Source organism: Salmo salar, chromosome ssa04 (genome assembly GCF_905237065.1).
Source record: "Salmo salar chromosome ssa04, Ssal_v3.1, whole genome shotgun sequence".
NCBI lineage: Eukaryota > Metazoa > Chordata > Actinopteri > Salmoniformes > Salmonidae > Salmo > Salmo salar.
Window position 1 is genome coordinate 79543210 of NC_059445.1, and position 17905 is coordinate 79561114.

At 41.3% G+C, this 17905-nt stretch overlaps 2 protein-coding genes across 6 annotated transcripts in view; both read left to right on the forward strand.

Annotated features, from left to right (window-relative positions):
* Window positions 1-3390, forward strand: part of afap1l1b (actin filament associated protein 1-like 1b) — a 43011-nt gene extending 39621 nt beyond the window's left edge. For all 5 annotated transcript variants that reach the window (XM_014198107.2, XM_014198104.2, XM_014198106.2 and 2 more), the window contains exon 18: window positions 2464-3390. In XM_014198107.2, the coding sequence (XP_014053582.2) occupies window positions 2464-2490 (27 nt within the window). In that variant the 3' untranslated portion in view covers window positions 2491-3390. The remainder of the gene's footprint in view (window positions 1-2463) is intronic.
* Window positions 3391-4270: 880 nt separating this feature from the next.
* Window positions 4271-16814, forward strand: grpel2 (GrpE-like 2, mitochondrial). The gene is made up of 4 exons (XM_014198112.2): window positions 4271-4433; window positions 12436-12595; window positions 16060-16141; window positions 16239-16814. The coding sequence occupies exons 1-4, from the start codon at window positions 4351-4353 to the stop codon at window positions 16544-16546; spliced, it is 633 nt and encodes a 210-aa protein (XP_014053587.1). The 5' UTR covers window positions 4271-4350; the 3' UTR covers window positions 16547-16814.
* The last annotated feature ends 1091 nt before the right edge of the window (window positions 16815-17905 follow it).

Here is a 17905-nt window from a genome sequence, read left to right on the forward strand (position 1 = left end):
TATCCAAATAGCGGCGTTTTGTTCATGCGTTCAAGACACTATCCGAAAGGGTAAATAAGGGTGACGAGCATGGCGCATTTCCTGACAAAAAAATTCTAAATATTCCATTACCGTACTTCGAAGCATGTCAACCGCTGTTTAAAATAAATTTTTATGCCATTTTTCTCGTAAAAAAGCGATAATATTCCGACCGGGAAAGCGTGTATACGTACAAAGAGAGAGAAAATAAAAACATCTCGTGCCCTCGTGCACGAGCCTGAGTCTCAGAGTACTCTGACCAGCCACTATCCAAACGCGATAATGTGTTTCAGCCTGGGGCTGCCTCGATATCATTCAGCTTTTTCCCGGGCTCTGAGAGCCTATGGGAGCCGTAGGAAGTGTCACGTTACAGCAAAGATCCCCAGTCTTCAATAAAAAGAGCCAAGATGAACAACAACTTGTCAGACAGGCCACTTCCTGTTCAGAATCTTCTCAGGTTTTTGCCTGCCATATGAGTTCTGTTATACTCACAGACACCATTCAAACAGTTTTAGAAACTTTAGGGTGTTTTCTATCCAAAGCCAATAATTATATGCATATTCTAGTTACTGGGCAGGAGTAGTAACCAGATTAAATCGGGTACGTTTTTTTATCCGGCCGTGTCAATACTGCCCCCTAGCACTAACAGGTTAAACGAGATCCAAGGCACCCATTGACCTGATGTACAGTTGAAGTTGGAAGTTTACATACACTTAGGTTGGAGTCATTAAAACTAGTTTTTCAACCACTCCACAAATTTCTTGTTAACAAACTATAGTTTTTGCAAGTCAGTTAGGCCATCTACTTTGTGCATGACACAAGTAATTTTTCCAACAATTGTTTACAGATAGATTATTTCACTTATAATTCACTGTATCACAATTCCAGTGGGTCAGAAGTTTACATACACTAAGTTGACTGTGTCTTTAAACAGCTTGGAACATTCCAGACAATTATGTCATGGCTTTAGAAGCTTCTAATAGGCTAATTGACATCATTTGAGTCAAGTAGGTGTACCTGTGGATGAATTTCAAGGCCTACCTTCAAACTCAGTGCCTCTTTGCTTGACATCATTGGAAAAAATAAATCAGCCAAACAATTGTAGACCTCCACAAGTCTGGTTCATCCTTGAGAGCAATTTCCAAACTCCTGAAGGTACCACGTTCCTCTGTACAAACAATAGTATGCAAGTATAAACACCATGGGACCACGCAGCCGTCATACCGCTCAGGAAGGAGACACGTTCTGTCCCCTAGAGTTGAATGTACTTTGGTGCAAAAAGTGCAAATCAATCCCAGAACAACAGCAAAGGACCTTGTGAAGATGCTGTAGGAAACAAGTATAGAAGTACCTATATCCACAGTAAAACGAGTGCTATATCGACATAACCTGAAAGGCCGCCCAGCAAGGAAGAAGCCACTGCTCCAAAACTGCCATTTAAAAAGCCAAACTACGGTTTGCAACTGCACATGGGGACAAAGGGCATAATTTTTGGAGAAATGTCCTCTGGTCTGATGAAATAACAATAGAACTGTTTGGCCATAATGACCATCGTTATGTTTGGAGGAAAAAGGGGGAGGCTTGCAAGCCGAAGAACACCATCTCAACCGTGAAGCACGGGGGTGGCAGCATCATATTGTGGGGGTGCTTTGCTGCAGGAGGAACTGGTGCACTTCACAAAATAGATGGCATCATGAGGCAGGAAAATTATGTTGATATATTGAAGCAACATCTCAAGACATCAGTCAGGAAGTTAAAGCTTGGTCGCAAATGGGTCTTCCAAATGGATAATGACCCCAGGCATACTTTCAAAGTTGTGGCAAAATGGCTTAAGGACCACGAAGTCAAGGTATTTGAATGGCCATCACAAAGCACTGACCTCAATCCTATAGACAATTTGTGGGCAGAACTGAAAAAGCGTGTGTTAGGAAGGAGGCCTACCAACCTGACTCAATTACACCAGCTCTGTCAGGAGGAATGGGCCAAAATTCACCCAATTTATTGTGGGAAGCTTGTGGAAGGCTACCTGACTTGTTTGACCCAAGTTAAACAATTTAAAGGCAATGCTACCAAATACTAATTGAATGCATGTAAACTTCTGACCCAATGGGAATGTGATGAAAGAAATAAAATATGGAATAAATCATTCTCTCCACTATTATTCTGACATTTCACATTCTTAAAATAAAGTGGTGAACCTAACTGACCTAAAACAGGGAATTTTTTAGTAGGATTAAATGTCAGGAATTGTGAAAAACTGAGTTTAAATGTATTTGGCTAAGGTGTATGTAAACTTCCGACTTCAACTGTACCTGTTCTCTCAAGTAGCACTGTGTCTCAATGTTCAGTAACGAAATCAGAGTTCAGACTAACAAACAAACAGCAATGTCAGCCCCCATATCTTTACTTTATGTACCAACACTACATGAGTGTCCTGTTTTTCAGGAATGGGAGTCGAAGAAGGGGACTTAGAAAGACGATGCTCATGCAGATGGACAGTCTTATACTTGTCTTGGAACATGTTGGAGCTGATTTGAAAGAGAGGAGAGTGGGTGAAGCAGGCACTCCATTCTCAACTTTTCCACTCCCCTCTTGAGAGCTCAACGTTTACTGCACATCGCTGAGCTGGGAAACGTGTGACTGGGGAAGACGAGACACTGAATCTCCTGGAATTGTTGTAGAACCTCACTCAAAGCCCTATTTCACTAGGAAACGCAGAATTCTGTGGCATGACACTTGTTTTGTGATTCAGTAATCACTTGTGTTGCATGTGGTACTGTTGTTCCTTCAGACAGACACATCTAAGGGCTGGACTTGAGATGTTGAGAGCTGAGTGGTTTGCAGAGGTTGAATATGCATACTCACATTATGCACATATCTGCACGAAAGAATAATAAAGGGAAATAGAACGTATCGATTGTGAGTTTGTTGTTGGAATAGTAGCCTAAAGGAGATGCTGAAGTACAGTTCTATGTTGTAACCTCTATGAAAGTAACTTCAGAACACGTACAGTAAGCTGGTCAGAGAGGGAGAGGAAACGACTGTTCATGTATATGAAACATTATTTCAGATCTCGATTTAACAATTTGGTGCAGCTGGACAACAGACAGAAAAAAACTATAGAATGACACCTGTATAAAACCAAATAGTTATTGTAATGTGAGACTAATGACTAAACAAAGACGTTTCCTTATTACATAATTCACTGACTGTTTCTCAGTGTAATGAGCCTTTTACTTTTAATTACTTTTGCACTTTATGTTATTTTTATTGTACATAAAAGCTGTTCATTGATATTGTCTGTCTTTTTCATCAGAGAGCGAGATAATATACACCTGGCCATCAAATATTAATAAAACCATTTTAAATGTGTATTCTGTAAGATTAGTGGCTCTGTCATTAGCTTACACAATGATGAGGATGACACTTCCCAATTCATTTTAATACTTGTTTACCTGTGTACTTGGAAGTCCACCAGTTGGAAAGACCACTTTTGTAAGAGGCAGGACAAGACACAAGCGGAGAAGAAATCGGAGAAAATTGGCATCACTGAGTGCGGCTGAAAGCTTTTGGGGATTCGTGACTTCACAGCCGATGCCTTGCAAGGAATACTGTTCCGCCCTCGCAGGCTCCTGAGCCTGTGTAGGGACGTGTCTTGGACTGAAAGAGTGGGATGGGTTTTGTATTTGATGTTTGTAGTATGTCTATTTTGATGTTTGTGGTATGTCATCTTTTCCCCACAATGGATGTTTTATTTTTCACGTTCACTGCCCTTTTACAGTAGCTGGTGGCAATACATATTATAGGTTGTGTAATCTGCCAATAAACCCCAGAGAAGAAGAGGCAGGATAAGGGCAGCCTCCTCCACTGAGGTATAAATGAACAGTCGACTCAAGATTTAACCAGCAAAGGGGAAAATGCTGGAGAGCTCCAGAGCCTCTAAGTCCAACAGTCTGACGAAGACATTCTCAAAGCGTTAATACGTTTCCTAACTAGAATATAAACAGTAAGAACCTAGTCCCAGTCGCCACCATACCCCAATCCAGCACCATCGGGTTTGCACTCCGCCATAATGCCCAACAGAAGAGGAAGAAGACTCGAACGGCTGGGTTTCCTCCAGATTGCACAGCCAAAATATCGTAAAAAAATCATGAAAACTAATGTTTGGGTCTCCATTTAAGGTTAGCAGTGTTTATCAATTTATATCTAAATATAAATTGATCAATTGTAGAAATAGGTGGGGTTTGTGATTTTGTGGCTGTAGTAACTAGTGACGACCAGTTGGCTGGCCTAAACTTCCGCTGCAGTGAATTTGAACGGAATCTCAGAAATATGGCCATACGCTGTTTTTTCTCGACTCGGAAAAATCTAAACTGCTTCGGCAGATTACAACTCCTCTTGTCAAATGATTGCAGGTGAGTATTGGCAACATATAGTTACTCTTCTAGCCATTTAACATACAGTGTAAACGTTCAAGTAAAGACAACACTTTCAACAAACTAGCCAGCGTTAGCTAGTTAGCTTTGCCTTTGCTAACGTTAGCTAGGGGGGGATTCAGACCCTAGTTAAGCGCGAGTGAATCGAATTGTATTCCTGTTTTATGCACTTTTCTCTCTACACGTATTCTGACCTTGAATATAGAAAGGAAGGGGTCCGTTTTCCTAAGGTACTCGTTTGGTGTAGTGATCAGACAAATGGAGATGTGGCGGAAGGGTGTCTCCAGATTCTTTCTGACCTCTAAACGCGGTATTCGAGAAGGGTGGAACTGCAGCCCGCAATTCGGAGCGATCCTAGGCTCGACACATGACATTTTTAACAATGCTTTTTTTCTGATTTAAAAACTAGTTCATTTCATCAGCCGATGAGCCCAGTTTCGTAATATTACCACATGTCCCATTTGCTTGCCGTAGTTTAAGTAATAACGAAAAAATATGCCTTATTTTAGGGCATTGTTCAGCCTGCCAGCTACTATTAGTTCTATTGAGCACCGTGGCACCAACTCGCCTTCATTACTTTCTATTCCCAGCCTATTGTTCTATGCCACAATGCCTGCTTTGCTATTGTTGTCAATGAGAGCTGCCCACGTTGCTGGTAGTTCAAATGTAAACAACACAAAATGACTCATGGAACTCTGTTGTCCCATTGTTTCCTATAGGGAAATATAGGTATGGCTCTCTATTTTGTCAAATATCTCGCAATCTGTATATTTAGATTTTTTTCAAATTGTACACCATTTTAATCATAATAATCTCTTTCTAATTATATCCGGATGGGCCGCGTACTCGGTTGGTTGTCATCAAACGCAAGCCCCAAAATAACTTTTGCCCTTGGAGATTCTGTGCTCCCCCCATTGTTTTCCTATGGGGAGGCATGCTGGTATATTTCGCAAAATATCTCACAATGTGTTTAATAGGATTTTTTTTCAAGTCGGACACCATTTTAATCAGGATAACCTCCTCTTTCTAACTACATTTGGTTGGACAGCTTACTCTGCTGTCATCGATCGCTAGACCAGAAATAGTCCAAAGTTGCCATTTTTCCCCATTCTTCCTCGTTATGCAGACATAAACACACTCGGTACCATCGAGGTGCGGGTGTTTACTTTCTTCACGAATTGTTATTTTTCAGTTTTGTCCTAAGAAGAGAATAAAAAGGGATACATTGTTTGGTGCCATTTAGGCTAAATGAAGTCCTAAGCGTCACTCCAGTCAGAACAGAGCGTTTGATTCCATTCATTTGCTATGGGCCCTCGCTAGTGTATCATCTTAGCCAATGTTCTTTAGCCGTTTTTCAGCCTTGGGTGTAATTTTGACTCGTTCTATTGTCCAGCCTACATGTGGGCATTCCTACATCTGCAGGAACCCATCTTTATACTTGTATTGGTACATTTGTAAGCCATGACTCTAGTACATGGGCGGGAGGCAGGGGCGCTCTCGTACAGTACTGTAGATGGGGGCAATGCACCATAACGTTGGATGCCCAACAGCCGATAAAGCCCACAGAAGAAGAGGCGTGGGCGACAACAGTAGCTAGTACACACCGGTAGTGTCCTCCGCCTGTGGGGCAATGTTTTCCTGCAGTTCTGTTCAGTTCCACATGGAGGGAAGATGTTTGGTAGGCGGGAGCGGAGGACACTGCTAGTTTAGCCAGCTAGTCCTGTAGACTCCGGTACACAGCAGTCGTTGGCGACGCCGTGTGCTAGCTAGCTGTCGCTAAATAGATAGAAATTATAAATATATCTCTCCAACAATAATACCATTATTACACATCAATACAGGGACATTCGTGTGAATACAATGAAACAATTAAATAATAAAACACCAGAGAATAATACTGTTTAAGAAAATAATAATGATTTACAAGGATAAGCATAATGCCATTCAACATCATCAAATGTAAACATGGGTAATTTTGGAGATTTTATACACAACCTCATGAATTTCAATCCATAGTTTACTAGAATGGCAGCATGAAAACAATTCAAAAAGTCAGAGGAGCAAAAAACACCAAGGCGTTTTGGCAAAATTGAACCTTTTGTGCAAGAAATCATTAACATGGAAGATGGAAGAAAATATTTTTCAATTAATTTAACTTTTGGGATAACTGGACAATTAAGGGTAAAGGTAGTTGCTTTTGACCATAGTATGGGTTGGTCACTTCCATAGCAATATATTGAATTATTATCACCAAAATGACTTCATTAATTGCCAATTGCATCCACTTATTGTTGAATTTATTTCTGTCCAAAAGGTTCAATTTATTCGTTTGTGGACTTAGAAAGTGGGAACAACTTCATAATATAATAAAATGTTCTTAATAAGTCCAAGAATAGGAAGTAGAATTTATTTGTAAACGTTCATATATTCTCTCTGATTACCATGAAATACCCTGAAATTTACCAATGAACTCATGGCAGAAACTCCCCAGTGTTGTCTAACAAATAAAATCACATATTTATTTTTTATTTTATTTCACCTTTATTTAACCAGGTAGGCCAGTTGAGAACAAGTTCTCATTTACAACTGTGACCTGGCCAAGATAAAGCAAAGCAGTGCACAAACAACAATGCAGAGTTACACATGGAATAAACAAACGTACAGTCAATAACACAATAGAAAAAAAGTATATATACACTGTGTGCAAATGGTGTGAGGAGGTAAGGCAATAAATAGGCCATAGTAGCAAAGTAATTACAATTTAGCAAATTAACACTGGAGTGATAGATGTGCAGATGATGTGCATGTAGAAATACCGGTGTGCAAAAAAGTAAATTAAAAACAATATGGGGATGAGTTAGGTAGATTGGATGGGCTATTTACAGATGGGCTGTGTACAGATGCAGCAATCAGTTAGCTGCTCAGATGGCTGATGTTTAAAGTTAGTGAGGGAGATTATAAGTCTCCAACTTCAGCGATTTTTGCAATTCGTTCGTCATTGGCAGCAGAGAACTGGAAGGAGAGGCGGCCAAAGGAGGTGTTGGCTTTGGGGATGACCAGTGAGATATACCTGCTGGAGCGCGTGCTACGGGTGGGTGTTGTTATCGTGACCAGTGAGCTGAGATAAGGCGGAGCTTTACCTAGCAAAGGCTTATAGATGACCTGGAGCCAGTGGGTCTGGCGATGAATATGTAGCGAGGGCCAGCCGACAAGAGCATACAGGTCGCAGTGGTGGGTGGTATATGGGGCTTTGGTGACAAAACGGATGGCACTGTGATAGACTGCATCCAGTTTGCTGAGTAGAGTGTTGGAGGCTATTTTGTAAATTACATCGCCAAAGTCGAGGATTGGTAAGACAGTCAGTTTTACGAGGGTATGTTTGGCGTCGTGAGTGAAGGAGGCCGATTCTAGATTTAATTTTGGATTGGAGATGTTTAACATGAGTCTGGAAGGAGAGTTTACAGTCTAGCCAGACACCTAGGTATTTATAGTTGTCCACATATTCTAAGTCAGAACCGTCCAGAGTAGTGATGCTAGTTGGGCGGGCGGGTGCGGGTAGTGATTGGTTGAAAAGCATGCATTTAGTTTTACTAGCGTTTAAGAGCAGTTGGAGGCCATGGAAGGAGTGTTGTATGGCATTGAAGCTCATCTGGAGGTTTGTTAACAGTGTCCAAAGAAGGGCCCGATGTATTCAGAATGGTGCCGTCTGCGTGGAGGTGGATCAGGGAATCACCTGCAGCAAGAGCGACATAAATTAATACCCTTGTCAAACCAAAGTCCTTTGAAAATGGGTTTCCTATTCATTTGAATTTTGCTTGAATATAATTTTCCAGAAGAAAACATTTGCTAGTGAAACAGGGAATTTCACAGGTAATTTTGGAGGGACAAAATCCCATTCCATTAGGAATTCAAATCCTCCAAGTTGATTAAACTGTTAGGAATATGATACCACATAGAGGTAGGATTAAACAGACACCATTCACCATTCTCAATCCATTTGGCCTTTGCCTTATCGTTGTATATGTCGTCCAGTTCACATTGACATTTAGCAAGCTCGGCTTTTTCATCTTCTTTTAAATCTAGTTTATTGCTCAGCCTGTTACTATCAGTAATACTAAACATCTGCTTTGGGAATCTTTTCAGAGCTAGCAATTTACCAGTAGTGATGGTAAGTAGAGGTCGACCGATTTCAAGTTTTCATAACAATCGGTAATCGACCTTTTTGGGCGTCGATTACATTGCAATCCACTAGGAGACTGCGTGGCAGGCTGACCACCTGTTACGTGAGTGCAGCATCAAAAGGACCTTGCTAGCATTAAACGTATCTTATAAAAAACAATCGATCTTCACATAATCACTAGTTAACTACACATGGTTGATGATATTACTAGGTTAACTAGCTTGTTCTGCATTGCATATAATCATTGCGGTGCCTGTTCATTTATCATCGAATCACAGGCTACTTCAACTTCGCCAAACGGGTGATGATTTAACCTCTCTGGGGTATGTGGGACGCTACCGTCCCACCTGCGGGACACACTATTCAACAGCCAATGAAATAGCAGGGCACCAAATTCAAAACAACAAAAATCTCATTATTAAAATTTCTCAAACAGACAACTATTATATCCCATTTTAAAGATACACTTCTCGTTAATCCTCCCACATTGTCCGATTTCAAAAAGGCTTTACGGCGAAAGCATAGTTAGATTATGTTAGGACAGCGCAGAAACAAGAAAAACCACACAGCCATTTTCCAAGCAAGGAGAGGCGTCACAAAAACCAGAAATACAGCTAAAATTAAGCACTAACCTTTGATGATCTTCATCAGATGGCACTCATAGGGACTTCATGTTACACAATACATGTATGTTTTGCTCGATAAAGTTCATATTTATATCCAAAAACCCCATTTTACATTGGCCCGTAAAGTTCAGAAATATTTTGCCTCCAAAAACTTCCGGTGAATGAGCACATCAATTTACAGAAATACTCATCATAAACATTGATAACATATTAAACTGTTATTCGAAGAATTATAGATAAACTTCTCCTTAATGCAACCGCTGTGTCAGATTTCAAAAAAGCTTTACGGCAAAAGCACACTTTGCAATAATCTGAGTACTGCGCTCAGACAACAACATCAAGCAATACAGATACCCGCCATTTGGGAGTCAAATAAAATCATAAATAGCATTATAAATATTCACTTACCTTTGATGAGCTTAAGTGGGTTATCATCAAGTAAAAACAACCACAACCTTCCTAAATCCCCCTGATAGCCAGGTGCAAGGGTTGAGAAAAGGGCCAACAAGCTGGCTGACATCTTTCAGTCAAAGGTAAGCCAAAACGAATGCAATTTTCACTAAGCTGTAGGCTAATAACCTGATAATATTTTAGGCCTACATTTAAACTTGGCTACATCAACAAATTGTGTGGTGACTTTGACAGAACTTTGAGTTGATTAGGACTAAATTGTGACAAATACAACAAGAAAATGTTACAATTCCTGTCCATATTTCTCAATTTACAGTGGTACAATCATGTCAGATTTGTTTCGCTGGTATTATTGCTGCATTTTAAAACAACTCGGATATCTCCAACTTCAGTGTGTTCAAGACAACTGGCAACTCAGAAAGACTGGGGAAAATCGCTTTAACCTGTTAGGGCTAGGGGGCAGTATTGACACGGCCGGATAAAAAACGTACCCGATTTAATCTGGTTACTACTCCTGCCCAGTAACTAGAATATGCATATAATTATTGGCTTTGGATAGAAAACACCCTAAAGTTTCTAAAACTGTTTGAATGGTGTCTGTGAGTATAACAGAACTCAAATGGCAGGCCAAAACCTGAGAAGATTCCATGCAGGAAGTGGCCTGTCTGACAAGTTGTTGTTCATCTTGGCTCTTTTTATTGAAGACTGAGGATCTTTGCGGTAACGTGACACTTCCTACGGCTCCCATAGGCTCTCAGAGCCCGGGAAAAAGCTGAATGATATCGAGGCAGCCTCAGGCTGAAACACATTATCGCGTTTGGATAGTGGCTGGTCAGAGTACTCTGAGACTCAGGCTCGTGCACGAGGGCACGAGATGTTTTTATTTTCTCTCTCTTTATATGTATACACGCTTTCCCGGTCGGAATATTATCGCTTTTTTACGAGAAAAATGGCATAAAAATTTATTTTAAACAGCGGTTGACATGCTTCGAAGTACGGTAATGGAATATTTACACATTTTTTGTCACGAAATGCGCCATGCTCGTCACCCTTATTTACCCTTTCGGATAGTGTCTTGAACGCACGCAACAACGCCGCTATTTGGATATAACAATGGATTATTTGGGACCAAACCAACATTTGTTATTGAAGTAGAAGTCCTGGGAGTGCATTCTGACGAAGAACAGCAAAGGTAATAACATTTTTCTTATAGTAAATCTGACTTTGGTGAGTGCTAAACTTGCTGGGTGTCTAAATAGCTAGCCCTGTGATGCCGGGCTATCTACTTAGAATATTGCAAAATGTGCTTTCACCGAAAAGCTATTTTAAAATCGGACATATCGAGTGCATAGAGGAGTTTTGTATCTATATTTCTTAAAATAATTGTTATGTTTTTTTGTGAACGTTTATCGTGAGTAATTTAGTAAATTCACCGGCAGTGTTCGGTCGGAATGCTAGTCACATGCTAGTCACATGCTAATGTAAAAAGCTGTTTTTTGATATAAATATGAACTTGATTGAACAAAACATGCATGTATTGTATAACATAATGTCCTAGGGTTGTCATCTGATGAAGATCATCAAAGGTTAGTGCTGCATTTAGCTGTGGTTTGGGTTTATGTGACATTTATATGCTAGCTTTTTGAAATAGGACAGTGTGGTTAGATTAACGAGAGTCTTGTCTTTAAAATGGTGTAAAATAGTCATATGTTTGAAGTTTTTGCATTTTTGAGGTATTTGAATATCGCGCCACGGGATTACACTGGCTATTGAGTAGCCCATAGAGGTTAATGACTGCAAGCGTCCCACCTAGCCCATAGAGGTTAAACGTTCATCCAACTCGGAATTCCAAGTCAGAAACTCGGGCTCCGACTTTCTGACTTTTTAAGATCATTGACGTCATAATTTGACCTCGTTTTTTTGTCAGTTACCAGTTGTCTGTATAGTACCAATAGTACATACTGGGTGTGACAGCACTAAATTACTATAGTTGCTCAGCGAAACTCCATATTTGGTGAGTAACAAACATATTATGACATAAAACTTGCAGCGCTGTCTAATGTCAAAATTAATGGTAGGTAACTGGGCTATATTCATCGTCTCCTCCTCTGCCCAGATACTGGTTCAAGTGCTAGATGGCTTGTTATCATTAACTAGCTAGCTACCACTGATTTAGCTAGCTAACTAGCTAGCTGATAATTACTTTGTCTTGCCCAGGCCAATACTTTGTAAACAAGAGACTGTAAACCTTGCTGTGGTGGCTTTGATTGAATTCCAGTCTCTCAGTCAATGGAGTTGAAGCATCATGCCTCAGATAGCACTGCATAGACGGCAATCCTTGTATCTAGAATCTATTGTTTTAAACTGTTTATTTGAACCAGAATAAGAGTGTTAGATAAGCATGAAGCACTTATTGGTACTGCTCTAGTTTACACTTCTATGTTTACACCCATTCTCTGTCAAAATCTAGGCTTAAGGGATCCTGAGTTAATTAGTGGTTATAGCCTGAGCTCTGTTACAAATCCCACAGAAGTGGGATGTTGGCGCTCAGCCACATTAAGTAGGATTTTAAGGAGTCAAATGTTGTTCAGAAGGAAATTGTTTGAACAGCGAATTCTTTCACATGATGTACTTGGGGGAACATACATAAAGGGTTTTTACGGGTTTGCCCTGATTGCTACTAATAATATTACAGCACAAAGTAAAAAAATCTATTGAGGCCGATATTCTGAACATTTCTTCTCTTCCATATTTTGCATTCCAGCGCCGTGATTGGCCTCTACAGCACAGCAGCAAAGCAGTGGGGAACAGGTGATGATTGCCATGGTGATGACACCACAGATGACTCCAGCCATGCGGGGACCAATGTGAGACTGCTGGAGATGAGAGCCAGCAAGCTGGAGGAGCAGGTCAGGGAGCTGACGGTAAGAGTCCTTTCTCACTAAGTCCGTTATTTTTTCTCCGAATAAAATAAGTCTGTAAAAATATTTATATGAGGACGTCTTGTTTATGGTGTCGTTCACACCGATTGCAAAATATCGTCCTGCGGCAATCTGTCAATTATTTCTTCGGAAACAGGTTGGATTTTTGCGTCTTTTCGTATGCGAAAATAAGCTGTTGACCAAAAGAACGCGCACTGCCACTGACAGGTCTGTGGATTCTTTGTGTGAATAAAATAATAATAATCTCTGCCATTTTTTTACATTTGCAATGTATCAATTTAGCCAATGGGATCACGCCGCTCTCGCCATTCAAACTTCCCCACCAGTTCATTGTCAACGCTGTAGCCTATTTTATAGCCATTCAGCAAGTAAGAGGATCGATCTATGCTTCTATGCCTAGTAGCCTATATATATATCGTTTTAAAACATAGCTTGAAATAAGTTTCAAACTACAGTTGAAGTCAGAAGTTTACATACACTTAGGTTGGCGTCATTAAAACTCGTTTTTCAACCACTCCACAAATTTCTTGTCAACAAACTATAGTATTGGCAGGTCGGTTAGGACATCTACTTTGTACATGACACAAGTAATTTTTCCACCAATTGTTTACAGATAGATTATTTCACATATAATTCACTGTATCACAATTCCAGTGGGTCAGAAGTTTACATACACTTAGTTGACTGTGCCTTTAAACAGCTTGGAAAATTTCAGAAAATGTCATGGCTTTAGAAGCTTCCGATAGGCTAATTGACATCGTTTGAGACAGTTGGAAGTGTACCTGTGGATGTATTTCAAGGCCTACCTTCAAACTCAGTGCCTCTTTGCTTGACATGGGAAAATCAAAATAAATCAGCCAAGACCTCAGAAAAACTATTGTAGACCTCCACAAGTCTGGTTCATCCTTGGGAGCAATTTCCAAACGCCTGAAGGTACCACGTTCATCTGTACAAACAATAGTACGCAAGTATAAACACCATGGAAGCACACAGCCGTCATACCGCTCAGGAAGGAGACACGTTCTGTCTCCTAAAGATGAACGTACTTTGGTGCAAAATGTGCAAATCAAACCCAGAACAACAGCAAAGGACCTTGTGAAGATGCTGGAGGAAACGGGTACAGAAGTATCTATATCCACAGTAAAACGAGTCCTATGTCGACATAACCTGAAAGGCTGCTCAGCAAGGAAGAAGCCAATGCTCCAAAGCCGCCATAAAAAAGCCAAACTACGTTTTGCAACTGCACCTGGGGACAAAGATTGTACTTTTTGAGAAATGCCCTCTGGTCTGATGAAACAAAAGTAGAACTGTTTGGCCATAATGACCATTGTTATGTTTGGAGGAAAAAGGGGGATGCTTGCAAGCCGAAGAACACCATCCCAACCGTGAAGCACGGTGGTGGCAGCATCATATTATGGGGGTGCTTTGCTGCAGGAGGGACTGGTGCACTTCACAAAATAGATGGCATCATGAGGAAGGAAAATTATGTGGATATATTGAAGCAACATCTCAAGACATCAGTCAGGAAGTTAAAGCTTGGTCGCAAATGGGTCTTCCAAATGGATAATGACCCCAGGCATACTTTCAAAGTTGTGGCAAAAAGGCTTAAGGACAACAAAGTCAAGGTATTGGAGTGGCCATCACAAAGCCCTGACCTCAATCCTATAGAAATTTGTGGACAGAACTGAAAAGGCGTGTGTGAGCAAGGAGGCATACAAACCTGACTCCATTACACCAGCTCTGTCAGGAGGAATGGGCCAAAATTCACCCAACTTATTGTGGGAAGCTTGTGGAAGGCTACCTGAATTGTTTGACCCAAGTTAAACAATTTAAAGGTTATGCTACCAGATACTAATTGAGTGTATGCAAACTTCTGACCCACTGGGAATGTGATGAAAGAAATAAAAGCTGAAATAAATCATTCTCTCTACTATTATTCTGACATTTCACATTCTTAAAATAAAGTGGTGATCCTAACTGGCCTAAGACAGGGAATCTTTACTAGGATTGAATCTGTGCTATAGGCAGAGTAAATATCTGCCAGATTTGACCTTATCAATAAGTGGTTGCACAGATTTAGATAAAGCACTCCTACTCTAATTAAAAATGTAGTGTCAACATAACCACCCATTGCTTCACAAACATGGATCACCGGCTGATCGTTGGGCTGTGGATCACCGGCTGATCGTTGGGCTGTGGATCAACGGCTGATCGTTGGGCTGTGGATCAACGGCTGATCGTTGGGCTGTGGATCAACGGCTGATCGTTGGGCTGTGGATCAACGGCTGATCCTTGGGCTGTGGATCAACGGCTGATCCTTGGGCTGTGGATCAACGGCTGATCCTTGGGCTGTGGATCAACGGCTGATCCTTGGGCTGTGGACAGGTTGCATGCTTTTCTATTTTGTAATGGTTGGCAATTTCATCTTCATATAGCCTGTATCACAGCTGTCTCTATACCTCCCACTTAAACCTTTCCTTGTCAGTTTCTATTGATAGGCTACATTGATTTAGCATTATACTATAATGTAGACTAGTTTTTGATATCCTACAGAAAGTATTTGAAGCTAAGGCAAGGCTTTTAATCCATTTTTGGAAAAGGAGAAATGTGATTTGCTTATGTCTGAGTGAGATGCACTGCAGGCGGCTTTGATTGACGGGTCCTTTTAGGTGGTTGGGTGTGCGTGTATGAGTTTGCTAATTCTCTATGTCCTTTCAGAAAGTTTCCTATAACAGGCCTGTCTGGACTGCATCATCTCTTTAATCAGATGGAAAGAGAACTGTAAGCAGCCAGCGTCATGATGGTCAGCATTTTTGCGTGGGATGACGACAGGTGCCGGTTTTGCATTTCCTCGCGTAATAAATGGGGTGAACTGAATGAAACGTAGCCAAGCACCTTTCATGATTCACCCTATAGGATGAAAAGCTTAACCTAATTTTTGCCTTATCATATTGTTTTTCCACTAGTATAGGATTTCTCTCATTACTGCGTCCTCTCCAGCCACTTTGAACAACATATTGTCACAGAGAATGACCGCAGCAGTGTTGGTGACGTTATACGAGTTTTGGGGGAAAGTGGAGGGACAAACGCACCATAGTTGGTGTGAATGGTTCAGTGCAGGGGTGTCCAACTCATTCCATGGAGGGCCTAGTGCAGGGTTCCCCAACTGGTGTCCCTCAGCTGAATCTAGTTGAAGATCCCTGGCTTAGTGTCTGCAGGTTTTGGGGTTTTCCTTTCAATGAAGACCTAGACAACCAGGTGAGGAGAGTTCCTTATTAATTAGTAACCTTATGTCATCAATCAAGCACAAGGGAAGAGCAAAAATTCGCAGACACTCAGCTCTCTCTGGAATGAGTTTGAGATGTGGTTTAGTGCGTCAACATCGGAATCTCTGTCTGTGTGTGTGGGTTTTTTTTTTTTTTCACGGAAGCTGTATTGTATTCCAGGAAAGATACAAAAGAGTCATGGCTGACTCTGACAACGTTCGAAGAAGAACTCAGAAGTTTGTTCAAGACGCCAAGCTGTTTGGTGAGATGTTTTTTTTCCTCCTACCCTGACATCTCCGACCCATACCGAGTATAGTCCTTCTACTTTGTGCAGTTGTAATCCCTCTTCACTCCTACAGGGATCCAGAGTTTCTGCCGTGACCTGGTGGAGGTAGCTGACCTGTTGAAGCAGGGGGAGGAGGACCAGAGACTGGCCCAGATCAAGGAGAGGCTGCAGGGGGTCTTCACAAAGCACGGTCTTATGAAGATGAGCCCCGTTGGGGCTAAATACGACCCTTACCAGCACGAGATAGTGTGCCACACTCCTGCTGAGGGATGGGAGCCTGGCACCGTTGCTGTGGTGAAGCATGATGGGTACAAGCTCCATGGACGCACCATCCGGCATGCTCAGGTGGGCATTGCTGTGATGACACAGGAGCAGGACTAAGGCTTGTGCTAGTCTCTGACCTCTCTAGTACTTCACGGTCGTCTGCACCTGACAGATCAAGATGTGCAACAATCCTTTCAGTTACTTAAATGTTTTTCATGTGGGTTGTTTCAATGTTGTCACTTTGTCTAGATTAATTATGTACATACAGTACCTGTAAAAAGTTTGGACACACCTACTCATTCCACTGTTTTTCTTTATTTTTACTATTTTCTACATTGTAGAATATTAGTGAAGACATCAAAACTATGAAATAACACATGGAATCATGTAGTAACCAAAAAAAGTGTTAAACAAATACAAATATATTTGAGATTCTTCAAAGTAAGCCACCCTTTTCCTGGATGACAGCTTTGCACACTCTTGGCATTCTCTCAAAGAGCTTTTCCAACACTCTTGAAGGAGTTTCCACATATGCTGAGCACTTGTAGGCTGCTTTTCCTTCACTCTGCGGTCCAACTCATCCAAAACCATCTCGATTGGGTTGAGATCGGGTGATTGTTGAGGCCAGGTCATCTGATGCAGCGCTCCGTCACTCTCCTTAGTCAAATAGCCCTTACACAGCCTGGAGGTGTATTGGGTCATTGTCCTGTTGAAAAACAAATGATAGTCCCACTCAGCGCAAACCAGATGGGTTGGCGTATCGCTGCAGAATGCTGTGGTAGCCGTGCTGGTGAAGTGTGCCTTGAATTCTAAATAAATCCCAGACAGTCACCAGCTAAGCACCATCACACCACCCCCTCCATGCTTCACGGTAGGAACCACACATGCGGAGATCATCCGTTCACCTACTCTGCGTCTCACAAAGACACGGTGGTTGGAACCAAACATCTCAAATTTGGACTGATCAGACCAAAGGACAGATTTCCACCAGTGTAATTGCTCGTGTTTCTTGGTCCAAGCAAGTCTCTTCTTCTTCTTGGTGTCCTTTGGTAGTGGTTTCTTTGCAGCAATTCAACCGTGAAGGCCTAATTCACGTAGTCTCCTCTGAACAGTTGATGTTTAGATGTGACTGTTACTTGAACTCTGTGAAGCTATTTTTGAGGCTGGTAACTCTAAGGAACTTATCCTCTGCAGCAGAGGTAACTCTGGGTCATCCTTTCCGGTGGCGGTCCTCATGAGAGCCAGTTTCATCATAGTGCTTGATGGTTTTTGTGACTGCACTTGAAGAAACTTTCAACGTTTGAAACGTTCCGGATTAACTGACCTTCATGTCTTAAAGTAATGATGGCCTGTCGTTTCTCTTTGCTTATTTGAGCTGTTCTTGCCGTAATATTGATAGCCCAAATAGGGCTATCTTCTGTCACAACACAGCTGATTGGCTCAATCACATTAAGAAGGAAAGAAATTCCACAAATT

Excerpts from the sequence above, each read along its gene's own strand:
- grpel2 (XM_014198112.2), top strand. The coding sequence starts at position 4,351 with ATGGCCATACGCTGTTTTTTCTCGACTCGGAAAAATCTAAACTGCTTC. Across the intron at positions 4,434-12,435 it reads CTCTTGTCAAATGATTGCAG|CGCCGTGATTGGCCTCTACA; the intron begins GTGAGTATTGGC and ends TTTGCATTCCAG. Across the intron at positions 16,142-16,238 it reads TCAAGACGCCAAGCTGTTTG|GGATCCAGAGTTTCTGCCGT; the intron begins GTGAGATGTTTT and ends TCACTCCTACAG.